A 25,229-nucleotide genomic window follows, 5' to 3' on the forward strand; every position below is an offset into this window, starting at 1 on the left:
CGCTAAACCTTGTGTTCACTGACTGGCAAGACTGGCAAGCATCCTCCTGTCTCTGCCTCCCAGTGCTGGGATTATAGGTGCATTAGCTGTGCTAAGCTTCTTACATGGTGCTGACGATCTCCAATCAGGCCTTGTGCTTGTAAAATAAGTACTTTACTCAGTGACCAATATCCTCAACCCCCAAACTAACTTTTTATTCACTTCCTTAGGATGCTATCATGCTTAGCATATAAGAAAAATCACTTACACTGCATATTAGTACCTCCTTAGCTGCTTGGCTCTATGTTACCTGGGGAGAGTTCTGGGAAAGATGTAGCAACCTTGTAGCCTTTCCCTTCCTTACTCGGACCCCAAAAGAATTAGGAACAATATTTTGCACATGACTTCACTTCCTGATGCCGTGCCTCTTTACTCTCCAACTAAAAAGCTTCTGAAAAACTTGGCAAAAACTAAAGAGAATATTTTTCCATTTTTATTCTTTGTTCAACTGTATATCCAGCCAAGTGAGTTTTAAAACCACCTAGGTGAGAAGTTTTGGTGGTAACTAAGATCTTAAAAGGTTTTTAAAAGATGTAAGACAACAAGGTACTCCACACTGAAAAAGATATTCCAGTGTGTTAACACGGAATCAAATGGCAAGTTTACATAAAACAATATGATATAAAATTGGCATGTACGTATGTCAGTGTTAGGGATCAGAAAATGGCCCAATGCATGCTGCTTGGTGTATTGAGTGCTTTGATCTGAGGGTGAACAAGTTTTCTAGGACCTCTTCCTACCTGCCAACCCCTTGTGGATGGGGGAGGGGGAGCTCTCTGAAATTGCTTGATCTACCTCCTTCTGGAAGAGCTGCCAAGTCCTGGATGCCACAAACATCTTCTTAAGCATTGAGTCTGGCACTAGCCCTTCTAGGAAGTGTTCTTTGCATTTCTTCTGTGCACTTAGCTCCTCCCATCCATAAGGTTTGCACCTCCAGGGAGCTCCCAGGCCCCAATTCTCTCCTGTCCCCTTCCCTAGAAACTCTAAGTCTTTCTGCAGTTTTTTAATACTTGAACCATCTGACCCCTTGACTTTTCGTATTATGTGTGTAGTCACCATGCGAACTTGTACAGCAACACATTTATCTCTTGCTTTCCCATTAATCTATTGTCAGTTTGTTTCTATTACAAACTGTCCTCTTTATCTGTCTCTTGCCATCTTATTTACATTATAGCCTGGAGTTACTAAGTCTTCAGGAAGTGAACTGACACTTTCTTCCTTCAGTGCATCTGTCAGCATCTTGCAGAAAACGCTTAACAAAATGAACTGACTTAGAAAAGAACGAGATTTAAGGAACAACGGAAATCTTAGACACAACATAAAACATGTTAATTTTTAGTCAATGGAAATCTTATGTCAATAAAAATCAGAGACAATAGGAAAATTATTAATTTAAGTTAGTTAATGAATTAAGACAATTCCTTGAGAGCTGCATTGTCCCATCCCCATCCAATCTTTAGTAATTATGATTTATAAGTTTTCCCAAACATGCAGCACCCCTACACAGAAAGTTAGTTGAGCCCTAATTAAAACTCGCCAGGAAACCATGCAGTTTCTGGTGGGAAATATATAGAAGCTAGTACAAGAAAAGAAGCAAGGTTGTTCAGATCCGAGAACTGAGACATATTTCATGAAACCCAAGTGAATATAAAACAACACCAAATCCACTGGCATTTTCTTCTGTTCTGCTCCCAGTGCGAAAACTCTCAGGGGCTTTAACCCTCTACTTTTTTTTTTTCCTGAAAGCTAATGCTTCTGAAGCCGGGATGCCTTCCAGTACATTGGGTGAGAAAAAGTTTACTGTGCACCCCAATTTGGTACCCAACTTTTAACAGAGGAGGTAGGCTTGAGAGGAAGCTGAACATAACCTCTTATCACAAGATAGGATTTGTTTATCATACCAGGGCTAGGAAAGTAGGTGAGAAAGATTTCTTTGAAAGATCTCGAATGCCCCATCCTTCCTAGCAATGTGTAAATCACCTGCTTGGAGAAACTGTAGGTTAATACCAGATACATTCACCCACAGGACAGTCACCTACGTTCACAATTGACTTTCAGATGTCCCCACACATTGTTCCCTTCCTAAAGCATGGAGCACATTAACAGCTCCCTAAGGGACACACCTGTCATGAAGATGTACCTCTCAGCCACACTGTTATCTTTTGACTGACATTCTCAGGCCGAGGATGCTGTCGCCTCCTAATAAATCACAGCATTAAGGACAGGACAGAAAATGGGTAAGATTGGGAGAAGAGAAGGGCACTCCAACAGCAAATGCTGACTATGCTCAGATTTCACCCCATCCTTAGGGATAAGGAAATGGGTACCCTAAAAAATAATCCCTCCCCATGACTGGAGAACACCTGTCATAACAGCCCACTGGATGGTGATTCTACAAATTCTATAGAAAGCCAGATGCCAAGGCAACTGAAGATTCAAATGTAAGCTTTTGTTTTGTGAGGATTTGAATGGTATGAAAATATAATTTAATTATTTGGTACTTTATATATATGGTACCATATATATAATATACTATATACCAATATATGGTATGATACTCATCATATCATAGTACATATGTTATATATAGGAAGTCTATAATGATGCAGAAGGGCAGAACAGAATGGAATACTATGGACTTAATGTAACATATTTCAAAACATTCAAAGAAAAGTATAAATTTATTACAACACTGTTGCTTTATGGGTATAGATTATAAAAGCAGAAATCAAGTGACTCAAACCCTTTGACATGTAGCCTTTGAGACTGAACCATGTCAGAAACACGGAGTCTCACTTAATCAGGTTCCACCAGAACCACCAAATCAGTTTCTGTTGGCTGAGTGCACTCTCAGCCAGCAGGTTATAGACCATGAAGTAAAAGACATGGACAGAAAGCAAGGCTCTACCACTGTTAGCAACCCTTGCCATCACTGAGTTGAACCCACAGCTCCATGGCTTTTTTTTTTTTTTTTTTTTTTGTGATCAGATCAGTAAATGTGAAAAAAAAATCAAAACAAAACAAAAGAGTGATTCATATGGGAACCACTTAAGGGTGAAATAAACTACACCAAAATAGACAGCTCTCATCGCAGAGACATCCAACATTCCTTCCCTTCCTTGCAGAAGTGACACTCCGAGGTTGAGTGGCGAAACAGGAACATCTCTGATGCACCTTTTAGAGTAAAGGCAGCACTGGCATCCTAATGAAACAGGGTGCCCATCTCTTAGAGAGGCCTGGGAAAGCAGGTTTGCACCTGAGACTAAATGACCTCATTTAAGAAAGTTATCAATTCCGAAGGCATTATGGAAGATAAAGTGTACATAAAACTTTAAGTGAATAAGTTGGGGCTTATTATGTATTATTAAGTATTATTATGAGAAAAATAATGTTGGAGAGGCTCCGGATGGACACTCAGGTTAACCTCGATAGAAGAAGTCAGACATCAGAAAACCAGGTTGGTTTCTAGAACACAGATGATGAGCAGTGAGCGAAGAAGGGGGCTTGTCTCCAGCAGACCCTCACTCTGCCTGAGTCACATCCAACTCTAGATGGTCTTAGCATCGAGCAGCATATTCCTTAACAAGCTACCATGCTATACGCTCCATGGAAGGCTTTTCAGTCTACCTGATTCTCTATTGTCCAGAAGGCTTAGGAAAACGTCCTTCAGATCAACCTATACCTAACGGCTCCATGCTGACCCGCCCTGCATGACGGGCCACAGATCACTGTGGCATTATTGGCCTTACTCCCAGCATACTGGGAAGAGAAGGAGTCAATCCAGCAGAAGAAGTCAATACTCAGCCGGCATAAGTAGAACCTGAGAGATGTGGTTCAGGAAGAAACGTATTGTTTGGTGTCAGTCCATTGATGGTCAGCCCAAATGCTCCAGTAGCAGCGGTAATGGTAATGTACCTCTACGTGAGGTGTGCTCTGTGCTAGGACTGTGGCCACTACATTCTACAATCCCCATCCCCCTACCTTCCAAAACTCTCAGCAGCTCCAGGGGGAGCTAAGGTATTTTTATTCCCACTTTACAAATGAGGAAACAGAGACACAGGAGACCTCTGCACCTTCTTATCCTGCCACAGCTAGCACATGATGGTGGTGGAGGGGAGAGGAGTTGGGGGCAGGGTAGACTTAGTTTATTTGGGGTGATCAAGGCTGAAACACTTATAGCACAGGAGGAGACTCTCTTTAGGAAACATAACCTCAAGATAGATGAAGTGCTATATGAAAGTAAAGAATCATTTGGGACAAGGAAAATCACCGCAGAGGTAGAAAAATTTTAAGTTGAGGAACAGCGCGAATGTCAGAAAAGCTTTATGATGTTTCCTAAATGCCCGCCATGTCTCTAAACAGCCATTTTCTCCACGGGTGCAGGACAACGCTCGCATTGTCTCCTTAAAACGACAGTGATTTTGTAATACCTCTATAGAGTTGAGAAAGATAATTCGGTCTTCACTCAGTGAGATGCACAGCATACAGCTGTGCCCAAGGAGAGGCGTGCTGGAAGGGAAGTCGGAAGGCAGAGACAGACAGAGGGAAAGGAAGTGGGAAGGCAGAGACCAAGGTTCTAAGTGATTTGTAGATGTCATAGAACACACGGCTAGATGAAGTCCCGGTCCCTCCGTGGGACCTTAGAACAGGGTAGCAGGGATGGGAGACCCCGTCGCTTAGGCAGGGCAGCCTCTCAGGGAAGCTCAGGCAGCATGGTGTCACGTTCGCTGACTGACAGGAAACTATGGGCCCAGAGTATTGGTATACAGGTGTGCAGTAGTAACTCTTACCCGTGTGTGTGTGTGTGTGTGTGTGTGTGTGTGTGTGTGTGATCTCAAATAGCATTTGAACAAAAGAGATATTTTTAAAAAAATTCCATGTGGTCTTCTTATTCTATAAATTCTATTTTTTGGGGGGGGGGGAGGGAGGGGCATTACAAAAAAAAAAAAAAGAAAATTGCCGAAAGTTACCAACAACTAAATTTGTAATGTCAACACAGCACTCATATGTTCTTATTTTTCCAACTGTCATGTAGTTTCCCGTCTGACTAAAGCACACTGCTCTCACACCCTTGTGGGAGATAAGGATTGGAGCAGCAGCCTACGTGGCCCTGCTGGCAAAGGTTTGCATCCCTTTCTCTCCCATGATGCTCAGCTGCTGACCCTCCCAGTGGCTACGCGTCCTTTTCTGTTTCTCCTCATCTTCTCATCCCAAAGCTCAGGACAACCGCACGGTTTAACAGAAGTTTGTGGAGGATACATAAGTCTTGTCTGGGCGATCAAAGCATGTCCTCGTGATCATTAATGATTGTGTTTCCCAGTGTACTAAGGAATTAGAATAAAACCAAATAGCTAGCCTTTTGTAGCTTAAAAAATTAGTATTTTCCCCGAGGCGAAATTTCCATTTGAATCGCCTCAAAAAAAAAAAAAATCAATGCTGTTCAATAGACAGCTCTGTATTTGAGACATTACTAGAAGAAAAATACCTTGATATATCTTACCTTTCCTTTATATCATGACTTCAAAAACAACTCTTTAAACCTGGCCCAGACACACATACAGCTTCTTATTAACCAATATCCACCCTGACATAAAGCTCTGTCTTATCACATGACAGCAATTCTGTTAACTCTTTAAGTAAATGCCTTCTGCAGTTTAGTTTTTGACTGGACATTTTTAAGACATTGACTCCCTATGTTCTCGGGATGGACCTGAACTTGTGATCCTCCTGCATCAGACCCCTGAATGCTGGGGTTATGGACGGACACCACCAGACCAGACCTTACTGATTTCACAATACTTTTTGCTTTGCTTTTTAAATGTCAACACCTAAGCCATGGTCTGAGCTGCAGGTTGTCTCATTCCTACGTATCAAGAAAATTAAGACTCAAAGTTATTAACTCTCCTTTCTAAGCACTAGAGTAGGTGCTATAATTCATAGGATAGCATTTTATTTAACGGGAACACTTCTTTGATGGGTGTAACATTCACATTCTTCGTAAGAGGACACGTGTGTAGAGAGTGTAAACGGGTTAATTGGTCAATGTCACTTAGTGGCTCAGTAAGTCCACAGGTTCTCAGACATCAGAACACTGTACTCTAAAATCTCACGTAAATATTATCATAATCGCTTTACATCAGATAAAAGACTCCAACTGAGGCTAAGAACAGTGGAGACACTAGTCATGCTGAACCACAGAAATGACTTAAAGACACATCTGTGAAAACATTCAGAGCCCGTGTATTAAAAAATGTTTACACTGCCTTTTAAATGGAACAGGATTCAGTGTGTGTCACAGAGAAGCCATCCAGAGATGCTGAATGGACAAAGTAAGGGAATTCATGCGTAAAAAGTAATGGCGTGGGCAGGTGACAGCTACAAAGTGGATCTGGGGACTTCTTCAGGGGTCAAGATGATTCCTTCCTATGGCAAAAGGCAACTGAGGTCAAGGGAACTCTGGGCTTAGATCTACTACCTCTGCATAGTCAACAGAAACCGTCATCAGTTAAGACATCCCAGACCTGCAAAAGACCTCTAGAGTCCTTCAGATAGGGCGAGGATCCAAGAGACTTAATCCTTTGGGATAACGGATGGAATGGAAGGAAATTAAAAACCACCCTACTTCTAAAATTAACACGAAAGAGAAAATGGAATGTCCAATCTCACACGCCTACAGAATTCTGACAGATTGTTAAGGCTTACTGGAACGGAGATTCAACTATTTCGAAGGGGGCTTTTCCCAAGATTTAAGTATGTTCTCCAACCCGTGATCTTCACTGTTACTAATATAGGCCCATTTCCTCCCATTTGGCGCCCTGGAGAAATGAAAAGTAACAACGGGTTTGAGAAGACACTCGGCCACCTACAGAGCTTGCAGAGCTGAGCCTTCTGGTCCTTTGTGACACCCCTTCATGGGAGAGAACAGTCCAATGTTAACCCACACCTCTATGGCCTCTTCAGGACCCAATCTCATCTCTGGTCTCCAATGCACTCAGATAGACATAAGTGGATAAACAAGGGAAAAATCTGTTCAATAGATGCTAAAAAGAAAAGGCCTTGTGGGAGTTATAGATTGACGAATGCTCAAAACGAGGCAATTAGGACTTCTCACTGCCCAGGGCATTCAGTTAGCTTTGCACTCTGCTAATAAGCTACATGCAGAAGATGCGGAGACAGCATTTGCATTGTTTCTGTGGCCACTAAAGAGGAGGCACAGGCCAATGACAGACAGCTCTCCTTTCACCTGAGCCAGGAGATTGAACCAAACCAACCAACCGAGTTGCCTTTACACATTTATGGGTTCTAAGCCCATTCCAGTTAAACACGGTGATAGGAACTCACTTAGTCTGGTCAAAACTCACCAGGGCCTCGCAGTTTACAGATTTGAACTTACCAGGTACTAGTTTTAAACTTGACTCACATCAACTCTCGCAGAGCACAATAGTTTAATCCTCTTAAATATTGTCATAGCTATGTGATTCCTCAAATCATGCCAATTATTGTTTATAAAATATTTAATGCCATTCCACATGGTTTTTTTTTTTTTTTTGACTTGCTTCTAGGGCCCTCTACGCTATCTTTACATGCTTCCTGTCTCATGAGAAACAAACATGGAATGTGTTAGGAGAACCCTCCCACCCTGGATGAGACACAGCCTACCACGATTGTCATAACACTTTCCGGGCTACACCAGAGTTACGGGCTATTACAGTCAAGCTGTTATAGAAGTACTGCAGCGTGTACGGATGTGGCTCTTTTTATAAAAGCTCCTTTGTTTCTCTATTCATAAAAGGGCCCAACATTCCTAAGTGCCTTCCAGGGAGGGCAGAGGGGGGAGAGACTTTTTATCCCTTTTAATCACAATATTCTTGAAAAATCAGTCTCCTGTTGCTTTAGTTTTTTCATCGGCACACATAGCTAGTGAAAGCGTAACCCAAGAAAGGAGGACTTGGTTCAAGCTCTGTGGATGAACACGCCTACTTTGCGGAACTCGTCATTTGTAATGAGAGGAAGATATGACCACACTAATAAAAGTATCAGCATGGGACCCTCTAAGTGACAGCAAGGGTCCGGTGAGTATTCTGCGTACCCAACTCTTTTACTACCAACATGCCCATGGTGTTATGAAAGCAGGAACCGAGTGTATGAAGACAGTCAGGTGACCAATGAATACTCTTTTGCTTTCTATCGAGAACCCGTGTTTGCTTCTAACTGTTTAATTTCTCCTTCACCTCTTTTCCAATTAACCTCCTTGTCTGTATCCTATGGAATGACACACAGTATGGAGAAAGGAAAAGAAAATCCTGCTGATTTATGAGGAGTCTCTCGCAAGATGACAGTTTCTTTCAGCCATACGTGTTGGAACTGAGAGGAGGAACAGTAACTGTCTCATATGGGGACGTGCTCCACCGCTTCCTGGTGGCCTCGCCAGCGGCTCACCCATGGCCCTTGGGCTTGTCTGTGGTGTGCACAGAAACAGACATTCTAGCAGCATGAAGAAGCGAAGCAAGACTTAACGGGTTCTCTACACTCTTTGCTGCTGCTGAGAATTGAGCCCAGGGCCTCCTGTATGCTGGGACAACATTTTACCACAGAGCTATGTCCTCAGTCCTAAGGGGGGCGCTCTACATCTTTTAAAAGGTTCACATCCAGGTAGGTCCTTTATTTCCTGTACTGGAGTATAAAGCAACACAATTAATGGAAATAGTAGAAAACAGAGCTGTTAACCAACAGTGCAAGAAACATTTCAATTGCAATCAAAAGACCCAGTGCTAACAAGAATCCTGTTTGTTTCCAAACAACTAGGAAACGTTTTAGAAGACCATATTGGCAGGAAACTGTTAACTATATAAGCAGCTTATCTGGGAGCTACTGGGTAACAAGTTATATGTGCCTATCATAGCTTTCTGGGACATTTCTGATTTCTTAAAGCTATGCACATGTATCTGCTGCTTTTCCTAGGATAAATAGTGAGAGATATAATTTTTTTGCTCCTAGCTAGAATTAATTTGTGAAGTCAAGTGATAGAAGAAGCCCCCTTTTGTCGTCTTGCCTCTGCTGTGGGAGGAATCTGAGCTTCTGGTGAAGAGCTTTTTGGACAAAGGGGCACATCAATGTCCTTGGTGTGTTCAAAGAAAGACACAGAAACCCTGCTTGTCAACGGTCTTCTGCCTTAACGTAGTTGCATGGGCCTCCTGTGGGTCCTGCCCTAGAAGCCCCACAGACAGCAGAAGGGAGAGCTACATCAAAGAAGGAGTGGACCTTGGGCAAAAGTTATGAATATGGATGTTTGTGGATGATTTCAGTAGACAGAACCAATCTCCAGTGTCAGCAAGCCACCTCTGAGGGTCTTGGATAGGTGATGGTGCAGAAGGGATGTTAGAGGCTGGTGGGGCTAGGTCTTGTGTGGCATCTAAAAATGTGGATGCTCCCATTATTGCTAGGGGTTCCGAGTCCAGAAGGAGCCCTAAACGCTTGCTCTTCCGAGAGTCTGAGGTGACTGTGAACCCTTGCACCGTGAGTCTCCAAGACTCTTGGCTTGGCAGAAATTCTGCACATGGTGACGCATCTCAACATGGAGAAAGGCTAGCACTCCACAGGACTCCAGACTCTGGTGTATCCTTCCTTCCTCCTGATCACCATAAACTACAGACATGAATCCAATCAACTCTGAGAGTCCTAAGAGTCTTCACAGAAGACCACCAAACGTGGGGTTGTGGTGGGGCCCTTGAAAGAGATGTCAGGGAATGCCATCAACATTGTGAAGAATCTTACATGAAGTTGGTAAAGACAGAATTGTGCCAATTTAAAAGAAAAAGATTGACTTTTAAGTGTGTGTGTATGTGTGTGTATGTGTGTGTGTGTGTGTGAATGTGTGTGGGAGTGGGGGGGGTTATGTGCATGTGACAGTCTTGTAACACATGTATGATTTCAATTTTCCCATGATGAAATTGTCTTGCTGCCCCAATTCCTGTAAGCGAAATAAGAAGTGCATCATACGTCCACATCAGAAGGATACATTAAATTACCGACACGGTCCCAAATAGCTTTTTCAAAATTTTACCTGCTGAGGGCAAAATATTGGAGAAAAAATGGTGCCTTACCTTCTGAAAATTTTGTCAGCCTGTCATGTATAATCATTGATGGTTATTTTTAATGAGGTGAGGTAGAAACTTATGACTCGCTTTACCTTTTAATGCACTTTATTAGTTGAGCATTTTAATTCTGCAACCTGAAGGGTAAGGGGATATTGCATGTGTTGAAGAGGTGGTAACTTGTTCTAGATTCTCTTGATTCCACATTAAATGTGGGTTAGGTACTGCCCTTTGCACCACTTTTCTTTTCCTTTTACAAAAAACATTTTTGGTCTGAAAGATATGGTTAATATCTTATCCAACCTACGGGCATTTGTGACTATCATCATATTTGAAGAAATGTCAGGCACATAAAAAACGGCTACACTTGGGCTTACTTTAGTTTACTTCTAATGATATTGGAATATAAAGTTATAAAAAAAAAAAAAAGGAAATCAAACCTCTTTGGTAGAAACTCACTGTACCAAAAGCCTCAGAAGGCTGATGCTGAAACTTGCGGGGGTCAGCAAGCCTGGGATTTGGGAGAATGTAAAAAACATATGTAAACTAGAAGGTATGATTGCTATTAGGAGGTGCAATATCAACACGGAGTCCTAGCAGCCAGGATTTAATGTGAGGCAATGCCACAGTGGCCAGGCGAGCATCAGTGGGTGCTGTGTCTATGGACATTACAGCTGACCAAAGTGCATGGCTTGGAAACAAGCTGAAATTTCTTCATGTGGGTCTATTTGTGTGGCCATCATACTAAGCAACAAATACAAATAATTCTACCTCAGACTCCAGCACGATTCTCTAACAAGAAGTGAATTGACGTTGTAAAATATACTTAACAACGAAACTCCTCTTTTCCACATGAGAAAATTAAAGAGAATTTGAAGAGGGGAGGTTCTTCCAAGTTGGTAAACATCCAAGAATTTGCCCTCTTTAGCAGTAGATGAAGGACAGGGCAAAACATTTAAGGGTAGGGGGTGGAGTCTGGTGACAGACTGCTCAGCTGTCCTGGAGCTAACTCTGGGTTTGGTCCCAGCGCGTTACAGAAGGTGCAGTAGGTAGCTAGTTAGCTAGGAGTCTGGTTGGCCTACCAATTGTGCAGTGCTCCCCGTTCCATCCTTGGCTACATTCGCACTTGCCGTCCTTGCAGGTCCCGTGTTCGGCACAGCGAGGGTGGCAAGCTCTCTGATTACACGCCGGGCCTGTCCAGCCTTCTTCACAGCGACAGGTGCCTCCCATGCAGACACCGTGCGAGCCGCAGTCCACCGAACAGATTTCTATATTGCAAAAAAAGAGGAATCCGGACAAGAGAAAAGAACGGGTTGGGGGTGAGAAGAAGAATTATTAGAAGTTACACCTTCCATTTGTCAGAGTGAAAAGCAAGGTCATTGTGCTGTGCACTAAGTCAATTTCGGTATCGATGAGAGGCAACGGTGAATGGGTAGGATATCTGACATTCTCTAATCTCCTTTAACTGGTGGCTGTGTGGGCGCATAGAACACACATGATAATTGTTTGGGAAATTTATATATAAAGTTATTTTATATATAAATACCTACAAAATATTTTTGTATACATTTTGTATATAAGTATCCACAAAGTACTATGTAGATAGAATAGTCCTATATAAATATATAAGGCTACCCCTTGGCACCCAAGAAAAAAAACCACGCACACCAAAATGGTGAGACATTTGAGTTAGTACAGTGTGTCAAGTATTTAACAGGAATTGCCTTATCCAGTTACTAAGAAATGAAAAGGGCTGATTGCTAAAGCCATGGCTTAAATTGTTTTAAATATTCAGAAACTTGAAGGAGACTCTTACAGCAAGCACATTAGCTTGCTCAGGCATGCACGCAGGCATGCCGGTTAAAGAAGAAGAAATGTTGTTTTTCCTATTTGGTAAATTTGTACTCTCGACAGCTACAAATTGCCTAGCTCACAGAATAGAAAGCCAGTTTAATAACATATATACACACATCGACTCTGTCATTTGAAAAACAAAGATTTTCATCTGTTGGAATTTTTGAAAGGCAGACAGTGACCAAATGCCTTCATATTGTGCAACACTAGATTAAGCCTTAAAAAGGAGTCAGAGGTCTGAAGCCATTTTTTAAAATAAAGCATTCTTAAGAGCTTTACTTAACTAGGTCTAACAGAAAGAGAGGAAGGACGGGAAAGAGAGGAACTCCGAAGGATATTTGGGTTTTGGTTCTTTCTCTATAAAGTTAACTATGGGTTTTGTCCTAAGACAACAAAATGATGGCCCTATTTTTAATTTTCACTCCAAAGGCATTTGTAACATGTAGAAAAGGGATGTCTCACATTTTTCTTTACAATGAAAACTAGTAAGTACTTATATCGCCACAAACACCCATTCCCACCTATTCCCATTCGGGTCCCCAAATGATATTCCTTGGGCTCCACGATCAGTCTTGTCTACTTTTGACACTATAGTAATACATCATAAGAGCTGTCACAACTCTTATAAGGAACATTTGGGACATTGACTGGGAGAGAGTCACATCTCTGCCTGACCCACCCCAATACCATGTTTTTCTATCTCCTTTGAATTAAATTTTTTGATTAAGAGACCAAGATGGTTTGATTAACTTCGGAGCAACACAACATCCACCCAGCATGAGGAGAGGAGTTTTAGAGGTTTCCCTCTTATTCAATCGAATCAATTCTTCATTAGGATGAAGTTGTTTATCAGCGCTTAGCACACCGGCTTTGAGCAAGGTGCGTCAATCTTTGTAATGAACTTATTAATTAGAGTTAATTTAATTGAAGTGGAATTGAAGGGCTAATTAATGGACACACTGCTGATGAAGATAGAGGGAGATTCTTGTTTTCAAACCTACACTTCATCACGAAAATAGTTCATTTTCTTCTTCTTCTTCTTCTTCTTTTTTAAACAGCTTTGCCCAATGTTCTTTTGATTATAAATTCTACTCTCTTATTGAATCTAGATACTTGAAGGTCATTTTCATAGTGTCAAAGAGGAATCCGGCAGTGTTTTCCTTTAGGATTCATTTAGTTAAAACCTTAGATTTATATCGCTAAATAAAGGTTTGGCCACATATGTACGTGAACAATAAACTGTAAGTAAGAGCTATGCAGCAGTCAGAACAGGGCAGACGTGGGGCACGCTACATTTCCAGGGTGAACATGAGCCCATGGAGAGCACTGCTTTTTATCCCGTTTTCTGTCTTTTCACAGCTGATAATTACGCTCTATTTTCCTACGTTTAATCTTATTCTCCAAAAGAACGCTTCATTTCCTATTCATTCTATACACTGAGTTTAAAGTGTTGCGCTTCTGCTTTGAACTGGGGATATAAAGACGAACAGAACAAAGATCTCCACCCAGTTTCTGTTTTTATTTAGATTCTCAATTATAAATTGTATCAGCATGGATAATATAAAATCTAAACATATGATACAGGATATGGATAGCCAATTTAATCTTTGGATTAACATTTATTTGTTTTGCTGTTCATGGCAAGATGATTTTATGAGGATGTATGCCATTTTTAGTCGTTTTTAGGAAGGAAAACAGTAGGCATTCTATCCACTCCTCTGCTGCTTGGATACGAGAGTGACGTAAACTGGAGCGACCACATCCCCCCTGGGCTACTGGACAGTAGGCACTATTAGACCTGTGCTCCGAGGGAGGGCAGACCTGGACCAAGAACCTTTGCTGCTCAAGTCATCATCCCTATAAATTCAACTGGATATTTTTTGTGGAAGTGTTTTATTATTATTATTTTTTAAAGTACAGGAACTAGAAATTAAAGTAAAAAAAAATCTGAAGTAACTGAATGCTTATTTTGGATCTTATAATTAAAGTATTTCTTTCTGCCCTCCTTTTCTTTTCTTTTCTTTTCTCTTCTCTCCTCTCCTCTCCTCTCTTCTCTTCTCTTCTCTTTTCTCTTTTCTTTTCTTTTTGTTTTGTTTTTCAACACAGGGATTCTCTGTGCAGTCCTGGCTGTGTTGGAACTCATTCTGTAGACCAGGCTGGCCTCCAACTCAAGCGATCCACACAGGCCTCTCTGCCTCCCAAATTCTGGGATTAAAGGCATGCGCCACCACTGTCTGGCTAAAATATGTATTTTAAGAGGACTGGATAAACAAAGCAACTATAGATTAGTGTCAGGTACTCATGTTTGATAAATATTGGTTGGCAAGGATTTCCTAATACTCTTTAGTGAGGTATTCTGGCCCTGCTACAATCTAAACTCCATCTTATGATTTTCTTATTTACCTAAACATGTTATTTGTTTTGGCAATCATGAATTTTCTAATCTAAGTTTTGGGCTTCCACTTTTATAAAGCAGGCATAAACACACAGTAAAGGCTATCTTCTTTCAGAGTTATGTGTAAATGATAAAGGGACAGTACAGGAGGAAGGGGGCAGGAGGAGGGGAGACAGAGAGATGGAGGGGGCAAGAGAAGGAGTGTGGAAGGGAAGGAAGAGAGCATGAGAGGGAGGGGGACTGAGGGAGGGGAGACTGAGGGAGGGGGCTGAGGGAGAGGGAGGGAGGGGGCTGAGGAAGGGGAGCATGAGAAGGAGAGGGGGCTGAGGAAGGGGAGCGGGAGGGAGGGAGACTGAGAGAGGAGAGAATGAGAAAACACCCACTCTCCAGTTGAAAAGAAACTTTGTAAGACACATCCGCACATAGGAAAGTTTCTTTAGTTTATTTCCAGGACCTCTGTTGTTTGCTAACGGTCCTGGCACCACCACAGCATCAAAGGCGATGTGCACCACTCAGTGGAGCATCAGAACTTAACTACCCATGTGTACAGGAGTGCTACCATGATCCCTACTTCATAAATAAAGACAATGAGGCATAGGGAAGTCGCCCTCCTCACAGATAGCTACGGAATGAACGATCTACAGGCAGAATCCAGAGTTAGAGTTACTTCAGTATGCTAAAGCAACCAAGGGCGATACTCAGAGCTGGAAGGAAAACAAAACAAAAACAAACAAAAAAACAAACAAAAAAACAAACCAACGATTGACTGAATCTGGACAGTTGGACTCGTATATCTGTAAGTTCATCCGAGATGTGGGGGATCCCGGGCTCGGGAGGAGCCCAGAGCAGGAAGACGCTACCTAAGTCTGGGCTTTTGCAGAAGGCTTCCTCTCCGCAGCACAGCTGGGAAAATATAGTCTCCGTTCTCACCCTTCATTTTCTCATTCCTTCTCTTCTAGTTTTCTTTTCGAAGATTTGTTTTTCTCCTTTCCCCAGGATTCCCTGCCCGCCTCTCCCGTGTCTGTGTCTCTCTTTTCTGACCCTGGGCTCTCTTCTGCATATGGACTGCAGTTTCCCCTGCCTTGGAATTTCAACTCTTCTCACCCAACTACCGTAACTTATTTTCTCATTAAGTCTTGCCTATTGTTCATTTAAAACGTTGCTCATACAGACCCTTTCATTCTCACTGATTCCAAACTGCTGCTTGCCCTCCCCTCGAGGGACACGCTTCTGCAAAGTCCTCTCATGAGCTGAGACACACAGTAATTTCCTAAAGACTGAAGACCTACGCAATACAATACCCTCAGCCATGGACACATGCATGTGACTTCACAGCCTGATTCCTTAGACACTCTCTAACAGTTTCTTCCTTCACGAACGGTCCCATTACTTGTCCCTCTGAGAGACTGCCCAGTTTAAATGGAGGCAGAAGTGTTAATAGAAGTCCCTGTGAAAATTTGCGGTATTTGTCAAGACAGGATTACTCCGAGTTTAACAAATTATTCCATATAACACTTGGTATGATCTTATATTGGTGCCTAATTATTTCATGCGCATTCATCTTAGCTCCCAATTAAAACTGTCATCTTCTAGGGTGAATGGTATCTTCTCACACTCTGCAGCTAATGACTGGGAATATCATGGAATTAGTTCCCCAGTCGCCACCAGCATTACAAAAACAAACGAACAAACAAACAAACACGCAAATGATTTGGGGAAAAAAAATCAAGTACCATAAGTACCATTTTGTACAATGTCCATTTCTATAATACCAGAGTATGCGCATGCGTTCACATACTAGAGAATAAGATTATTGCCATTTTCCGCTTCATCATAACTTAAGCAGAACTGAACTAGAGCATTACACACACTCTTTAGTGTGATCCTGTTCAACCTTCTATTGTCAGGTCAGCTTTGTTTTGTAAACTGAGTATTTGCTCATGCCCTAAAGTGCCTGAATTTCTGGGCATGGTGGCGTAGTCTGTGCGTACAAGGGCCAGTTTCTTTGTCGTAGTAAGTTTGAGGCCAGCCCAGGCTACATGAGGTCCTGTCTCGACAATACCATGACCCACCCTAAACAACATATAGACCTACATAGATACTCATGGAAATCAGTATTTCCACACAGTGAGACTGAAGAAGATAGGGCTGTCTTGTGCACATAAAGGGTAATCCTTGCCAATAATAGAGAAGAGTGAATTTTTAATAATAAATTACCTAAGCTTATTTCCTTTTTATAAGGAGTAACTACTTCATCCTTTTAAACATTTATATCTTTAAATACTCATTTGGAAATGTAATTAAATTTAACAACTGATCTCAAAGAAGTCCTATATCCCAAATCTTAAGTAAATTATAGTAAATAGTTGATCATATGGTATTAGTTGACCTCACCATTTGAGCAGTCGGGGCCCGTCCAATTTGGGTCACAAGTGCAGGAGCCGCTTTCTTGAAGGTAAGTCCCGTGGCCCGAGCACTGGTCTGCACACATAGTCTTCAGTATTTCACAGTTGCTACCACCCCATCCTGGATTGCAGTGACATTCTCCATGGATACACACCCCGTGATTAGAACATCCAGGGTCTAGACAGTCCGCTAGTGTCAAGAGAGGAGAACAGTTTTATTAAAAATGAAAGATATTCTAGTACATGCAGGATAAAGAGCCAACTCTTAATTGAATTCCTACAAGTGTTTTAGATAACCAAACATCTATCCACCACTCGCAAGAACTTCTCTCTGAAAAGGCAGGGAGTTGTACTGTGACCAAGCTTTAAGAACCAACCCAGTGCCATTTAGGTAACTGAGGCCCTCGGAAGGATTTGTCATTTTCACGGATTAGGCAAACATGCTCTCGAGGCCTCAGATAATCATTCCATGTTGTGCCTCTGCAGGGCCATACTGGTGGCCTTTTCGAGAGCAGACCCTGTACGCATTGACCTGCTCCCTGACCACTGGGCACTGACAGCTGCGTGGGCTCCTAGATTGTTCAAGAAAGAAATGAGTTGCACACTCTATCCTTCTTAATTCACTTGAATGTGCTTTAGAAGATGAGATTTAATTTAGCAATTTGACTCAATAAAACTTTACACTTGTACGGTCAATGGCCTGAAAATTTAATTCCGGAGACTTAATTGCATTACTTTGTGAGTCCAGATCAATAAAATCAATTTGATTGGAGAACGGAAATAGTGTTTTTTTTTTTTTTTTTTTTTTTTTTTTTTTTTTTTGCGCTTTCTGGGGGAAAAAAAGCAAACTAAACCAAACCAGTTTAACTGCCCTTTACGGCATAGTGTCTGGACTTTGGTCTCCCATACAGTGGTGGAACAAATCTACCATGTTGTCCTTATTCATTCTGTTCCATTCAACCGTCCCTGCTTTCCAGAGACGTCAAGGAAGTCAATGCAAAAAGCTAAAAAGAAACAACAACAAGCTAGTCCTTTGTTGGGATTTAAGACACAAATGCCTGCTTACTTTCTCAGAGGTTTTTTCTTTCTTTTCTTTCTTTTCTTTCTTTCTTTCTTTTTTTTTTTTTAAAAAGGATTACTCATGCTACAGAAACAGAGCAAAAGGGCTCTTCGGTATTTGTTCTTTTTATTAGTTAAAGCGTTAATGGAACAATGTGTTCATAAATATGGAAATAAAAATTGCTCTTTCCTAAAGAAGCATGTGTGTGTGCGTGAGAGAGAGAGAGAGATGCCTTTGCCTAACGGAAAGATTACAGGTTTAATCTGTCTCTTTATGGAGATAACAAGAAGGGCTCTGTAAATATTGACGTGTTTACCTTCTTCACAGTTTTCTCCTTTGTATCCCGAGTTACAAGCGCAAGAGCCCATGATGCAAATCCCACGACCCCCACACTGCGGGTCAATGCACTGGGTAGTCGGCACGTCACACTCGGTGCTCTTCCAACCGCTGAAGCACAGGCAGCGGCCCTTGGAGTACTGCCCGTTGCCACTACAGAGCACCGGACAGGCTGCTGTGAAACAACACATGACAGGGGGATCAGCAGTCACGCTCTCCAGCGAGCCTCCCAGCAAACAAGCAGGGCCGTGCCTTTCCCACCCCTTCCTACATACGGCTTATTCGCATCGGCTTAGGAAGGGGATCCAACTTGCATACCTCTTGAACAATCTGGACCCAGAAACCCGGGGAAACAATGGCAAGTTCCAGAAACACACTCTCCATTTCCATGGCAATTTCGGGGGCATTCCACCACAGACTCTGGAGAAGAGAGACAGAGGGAGTATTTGTGAGATGCCCGCCTCTCTCAGAAGTGGTCACTGTTCATTTTAGTTAGGCATGGAAGTAACTACGGACGGACAGACGGCTAACACCGTATCCCCCAGAGTGATTTGTTTATATAAGATAATTTGCATCCTGACACAAAGCAGGGATGCTTCTGATGCAGATTTTTAAAACTCTTCTGTGGAGATGCTTTTCCTCCCCACAGTGATTTATAGTGTTTCTTACAGAGCTTTTAGGCTTGCTGTATTGTCACCAATGAGTGATTCGCAAGGTGTTCATTTATCCGTGCTTTATTGCCCTAGACATCGCTCAAGTCTGGTAATGATCTAGTTTCTATTCGGCACAGGACTTAGGCTGCGGGTGGAAAAGGATGTTTTGAAGAAGGCCCCTACCTATAATGATTGTGTTAAAAGACACCTGCTCTGGGTTTTTCCCATCGTTATAAAAAGCCAGATGCCAGATTCCAGAATCCAAGTACTGGATAAAGCCAGCTTCGTGCAGGCTGACAGATCTTGCCTGCCGCCCGGCTCTTTCTGATTCCACCAGGTTCCGCTGCTCTCTCGCGATCAACCTGCTGCCATCCAGGAGTTCCACAAAGTCGTACTGGGGACGAGGGCATGGGAGACAACAGTGTTAGTAGCCAGAAATAATACCCGTGGTGCTAGGTCAAAGCTCTCCTCTTTTGCAAATAAACACAGTATTAGAAGTTCTCGATGGACAGGTCCGAGTGACAGAAGCCTTCTCTGCATGGAATTTATAAGGATAAAGACTACCTGTTGGATCTCCTTGTGTTCAAACTGAAATGATAATTTCCTTCCTTTGTAGGGAAATTGTTAAGTCTTCCAAATTTAGACCGGTGATGAGTTTGATAAAGTAAGGAAGATTGGGGATATAACTGAAATCTATGGGTTTTTCCTCAGACTGTGAATGGTTTAAGAACTACTTCCACTTGATGCTTACGTATAGCAATTGCTACTGCATAAAGGCCCCTGGGGTCATTCTTATTCCTGGAAGCAGCTCTTTGGGCAAGTATCCATAGTTACTCTTGGGGCCTCTTTAGGAGGTTCAGCAGGGCCTCCTACTGGGAAGTGGTGCAACTGGTCTATGAGCTTGTGTGGACCTTGGGGTTGTTTCCACCACAGGACTACACTTCTCTTCTGGGACCCTAATGTAACCATTCACGCTTTTATGGGATTTTACATATATACGGTTAGGTTAAACCTTTGTAAAGAAGACTTCAACATCCCTGATTAAAGTCAATAAACTGATCAACAGAGGGGTTTGGTGGGATGGACAAACAACCACGGGCAGAGGTAGGATGGTGGCTGCAGTCATCCTTGAAGCTGCTTTGTGTTTTTACCACAATTAATTATAAACACTGGGCAGTTAAGAGAGTTGAGCTGGAGGATTTAAACTATGGGATAGGACTGACAACAATGGGTAATGCTTTGTAAACAAATGCCAAACAAATGAATTTGGAAGATACTGAAGAGATTCTCCAATATTGGCTTCAATAAACTTACTAGTTATTAGCATTTGAATAAAGTACAGTGACCCTTTTATCCAGTTTTGTTTTACTTCTGAGACATTTAATGTAAAATCTCACAAGTATATGTAGATGCAAACCATGCACAAAATATCTTAATTATTGTACTATATATGTGCATTATTAGTACTTTATGGTATGATTAACTCTTTAAATGGAACAGTTATATAAGGAAAACATTATTATATGACTTTCTTAAACAAGCCAAGTAAAAATCAAATTAGCTATTTGAATTTATGGTAATTACATTTAAATAGATTGCCACTGTTCAGACAGACCATAGATGTCTACAGTCGAAGTAAGAGGATCTGATATGTGAATCAGTTTGTGACTTACTAAAACCTTGATTTAAACAAAAGCATTGTTCTTCTTTGGGTAGTAATATGCAAAACATATGCTAACTTTATTAGCACTCAAAATGTTTTTGATTTTCTTTCAAGGACAGAAATAATGACATTTCTAGCTATTTACAAAAATTTCATGGGAATTCTATCTCCTTGTGAGTAGAGAAGAACCAAGTTTAAGTTTGAAGGGTGTCTCCACCTCAAATAAGTTCTCTCCATTTACCCATTTGATTTAAATATTTATATTAGCAAGATAAAGCAAGAGGGAACATGTTCTTTGTATGGCCTAATACAGATGGTTTTCTAACACACACACACACACACACACACATACACACACACACACACACTAAAAAGGTAGAAATTTGGAGTTTTACGTAGTCTCTCCAGTCTCCAGTCAATTGCCACTGCCAGCACAGGGATGGACATTCTTAACATGCTGGAACATTGATGGAGCACTAGAGTGTGTGTGTGGGGGGGTGGGGTGGGGGGGCGGACCATGGCAATGCTAAGAAGTATCTGATGGCTTAAACCCCAAGTCTAGACTGTTGTCATGACATTTCAGAGATGACTTCAGGAGAGCTATTCAAAACACCTAAAGAAAATGACTTTCTTTAAATGATAAACATCTCCACCCAAAATAACCACATCATATGGCTTATCCTTTGGGCATAACAAGATCACATAAGGGTTAGTTTGGGCTTTGCTCCACTTATAAACTAGAACTGTACATGGTTGTTTTTTGTGGGGAGGAGTCTCAAGGACTTTTCCTACATTTAGTATAAAACCCCTTGGACTAACTCTTTAGTCTCAAACTCTGGGTAGCCATCACAACAATGTCTACATATTATGAGAATTTCACTAAATTAGAACTCATTCAGCGCCCTTTAAGGAAGTGTTCCTCAACCTTCCTAAGGCTAAAGACCCTTTAATACAGTTCCTTAGGTTGTGGTGGATCCTAACCATAAAATTATTTTTGTCACTCCTACTTCATAACTGTTAATTTTGCTGCGTTTATGAATCATAATGTAAATATCTGATATGTAGGATATCTGATATGCAAACCCCCCAAGGGGTTGTGACCCACAGGCTAAGAACCACTGCTTTCAGGGAAATTTTCTTATGATATTACCTTATTCTTAGGCTATTACCTATTATATGGTGTGTGTTTGTGTGTGTGTATGTGTGACACACAAATGTTATTATGCTTTTCAGTGGTTTACTATTTAATCGGCCATGAAAATGAAAATGTTCCTGGTATCTTGATAGTTTACTTCTGAAACAACAAGACAAGGCAATCTAATTATCTGTTTAACTCCATTGCTGTTATTAAATTGACGGGTGCTGAGTCAGTGGACGCTTGACTGTGACCTTCAGTCAACTGTTCTTGGTTGGAGCCAGCCTTGCTATGCACTCCTGATGGTCTTTAAGTACCAAAGCCTGTGCTTCATGTCGTCTCAAATGTGAGGATGGTAAGTGTAGGCCAGCCTACCCAGCCTCCCTCCACGTGTCCGATGGGGACATCATCTTCCTGTATACCAGCAGAACACAGAGAAGTAAAATGTCTTAGATGTGTCTTCCCACTCAACTCTCTCATTTTACCCACAGACACGGAGTCTTGGGTGAGTTAAGTTACTTGTGCAAGAGAGAAGGTAGGTGTTTAGAACTCGGGTTTCTGCCTCCTTTTCTGAAAAAGCCTTCAGGCAAATGCACTAGCGTGCCACAGCATAGAACTACAGAGCTGAAGAACTGCTTCCTTCGGCCTCCATTTGTCCAGGAGATTAAATCGGCCACCGGGGAGAAGACAGTCAATTGGTTCCCTGGCAATGATCAAATGGGCAGTTCTATAAAGGGTCACGGAGACTTTGACTTTCAAAACTCAAGTGACTATTCTGAGGGGCTGGCCGATTTTAATTATTTCAGGTTGATTTATTTAATGCTCCCCAGAAACAGAGAAATGTTCAATTTGGGCTGCTTTATAGCATATTTCATGTTTAAACACTGAACTCAGAAACAGCTGTTTGCTCTACTGATCTTGAATAAACCAGAGGAAGGAATTCGAATAACCAAGGCTTAAGAAAAAGCATACGCTACACAGATTGTATGTATGTATGTAAGTATGTATGTGTGTGTGTGTGTGTATATACACACACACACACACATACATACACACACACACACACACACACTGTGGCAGAAAAGAAGGACAGATGTCATGGGGAACTGCTAAATAATGGTGTACTTGTTAAAAAAAAAAAACCCACCAACTGTGTTTTCCATTTTCCTAATTTTGTGTGTGACGCATCTATTGCAAAAGTCAGCTATATATCCTTAAACAAGCTTTTTAAGTGCACAACACAATACACAGGTTTTAGAACAGCCACGGTTGGCTGGCCTGAAACTTGCTACAGGGAATAGGCTGGCCTAGAACTCTATCAGCTAGCTCCATAGCCTCTGTCTGCCTAGTGTGTGGAGGCCCACGACTGGAGAGAGCACCCAAATAATTCCCAGTTTCATCTGAAATTATTTGTAGATGACATTAAGTTGCACATTTATAAGTGTGTTTAACATAGGAGGATTCTTCCTTGAACTGGAGAAAAATAATTTAATTTCAGATGCGCCTTCACTGGAGAGAAGTTTCTGTGCCTTGCTGGACTAGTCGCAGTATGTCTGGAATATCTGGCACTCTATAAATTCACCTTCATTGGTACTTGCTCTATTTCAATGGGGAATGGGATGGGCATTTTGGTTGGGATGCATTGATTCTCTAACTAGCTTTTGGTAATAATATCATTTTCCCAATATGAATTCTCCCAGACCATGAGCATGGGGATTCTTTGTGTCTTTATCTAACCTTCCCACAAGGTTCAAGTCAGCATTACACTGGGGTAAATTTTAAAGCTTAAGATTGGATACTTGTGCATCATGACAAGTGTTTGACATTGAAGGACCCAAGGTGTCCAGTCTGACATCACAGATCTGAGAATATATTGGAACATATTAGTCAGAAATTACACGGACATTAAAATCCATAGGTGCTTTAGAAGACATGCTGAGAACTTCAGCACTTCTTTCAAGATGTGATTTTTTTTTTTTTTACTAGCATTTAGCCAGTTTTCATAATTCATAATTTAGGATATGCTGAGAACTTCAGTACTTCTTTCAAGAAGTGATTTTTTTTTTACTAGTATTTGGCCAGTTTTTATAATTCATAATTTAGGATTATACAAAATAACCACAGAATATATAGTTTGTATGAAAATCTTGGTCTTTCCTTCATAAATGAAAAAAAAAAAAACCTTTATATGGCATTCCGCAAAGAAATACTTATAAAATATGTCAAGCTCATCTAAGTATGAACTAACTAGTATATTTTAAAATTCTTCTTCCTATTTTATAGGAGATAATTCAAATACTTTTGCTTACACATTATGGGGCCTCTCTTTTTTCCCAATGGTAGAGATTGAAGCTCAGTGTCTCCTTTACTATATCTACTCCCCTTATAAACCTATTTTTAATAACAAAAGCCACAATATCCAAACTGGATATAAACTGGATATGCGTGACTCTGTATTATAGACTTTTGGTGAGTTTTTGCTTTTGTTTTTTGTTTTGTTTTGTTTTGGTGATAGTTGGGATTGAACCTAGGATGCCAGGACCTTAAAGATTCGCGGCAAGTACTCTACCGTTGAGCCATTTTCCTAGACTACTTTTTAACTTTGGAATTTACCTCACTTAGCTGCCCAGGCTAGCTGGCCTTGAACTTATGACTTGCCTGCCTCAGCCTTCAGAGTAACTGGGATTGCAGGTCTGTGCAGCTAGGTCCTGGTTCTTGTGTGTCATGCTGGGGGCTTTTACAGCATTTTCGTATGAAGGGTTGACTTTTAATGCCATGGATACGGTAGTCTGAGGAACACACTGATTCCATTATGCGTGGCTGTCTATGAGCACTCTGCCCCTTCATGCCTTGTTTTCAAAGAGGAACTGAGGTTAGCTATCATGCTTATAGGCTTGTATTTCCATATTTTTCTCACTAAAAATAAATCTGACATAAATCTCAAGAACTGCTTTAACCAAATCAATAGATTTAAGATGATCTTAATAGATTTAAGTATGCATCTTGGGTACGAAGGGTGTGACACCATCTGAAATTACAACAGAATCCTGGGGGGTTGTACAGTGTGCTCGATATCCAGCTAATACTCTACCCTCATTAAGTTCCTCCGACATTTTTAGCCATTTCAACCCATCATTAGCAACACAAGCCAAGCCCCCATTCCTGCTAGTGATGCAGATGTCTCCAACAAGCACAAGCTAAGCACAAACTTCTATTGTAAAATAACCATTTAGGGGCCTTGGCTTCATCCAACAGCGGAGTTTCTGAGATAAGAGTAACACTTGGAAATGCAAAGCAGGAGCCTGCATTGTATTGATGGCAGCGCCCACGCTCACCTGAGTATGGGAAGGCGGTAAGCCCTTCCGGCCGTACACTCCGATCAATGCATCCTTCTGAAGAGAGATGTTGAATTTAAGAAACTGTGGCTGATCGATAAAGAGCTGCGATCTCCAGAAGATCCCGGGGGGAACCTCTTGAATTGCTCTCCGGCCAATATCAAGTTCTCCGGAATCTATGGTGTTATTTTCATGTGTAAATCCACCTATTTTTCCTGAATGTGAGAGACCCGGCGATGAAGAAGAAAACATTAAAATAA

General features: G+C 41.5%; 1 protein-coding gene across 1 annotated transcript in view; it reads right to left on the reverse strand.

The window, feature by feature from the left end:
* The window catches only part of Tenm3 (teneurin transmembrane protein 3), a 614,692-nt gene that overhangs the window by 97,510 nt on the left and 491,953 nt on the right, over positions 1 to 25,229 (reverse strand). Inside the window, exons 9-14 of the mRNA XM_052162320.1 lie at positions 24,970 to 25,184; positions 19,020 to 19,230; positions 18,502 to 18,603; positions 18,164 to 18,358; positions 16,777 to 16,977; positions 11,216 to 11,401 (exon numbers count right to left, since the gene is read on the reverse strand). Coding sequence (XP_052018280.1) covers positions 11,216 to 11,401; positions 16,777 to 16,977; positions 18,164 to 18,358; positions 18,502 to 18,603; positions 19,020 to 19,230; positions 24,970 to 25,184 — 1,110 coding nt within the window. The remainder of the gene's footprint in view (positions 1 to 11,215; positions 11,402 to 16,776; positions 16,978 to 18,163; positions 18,359 to 18,501; positions 18,604 to 19,019; positions 19,231 to 24,969; positions 25,185 to 25,229) is intronic.

The sequence above is a fragment of the Apodemus sylvaticus genome, chromosome 18 (assembly GCF_947179515.1).
Source record: "Apodemus sylvaticus chromosome 18, mApoSyl1.1, whole genome shotgun sequence".
In the NCBI taxonomy this organism is placed as follows: Eukaryota; Metazoa; Chordata; class Mammalia; order Rodentia; family Muridae; genus Apodemus; species Apodemus sylvaticus.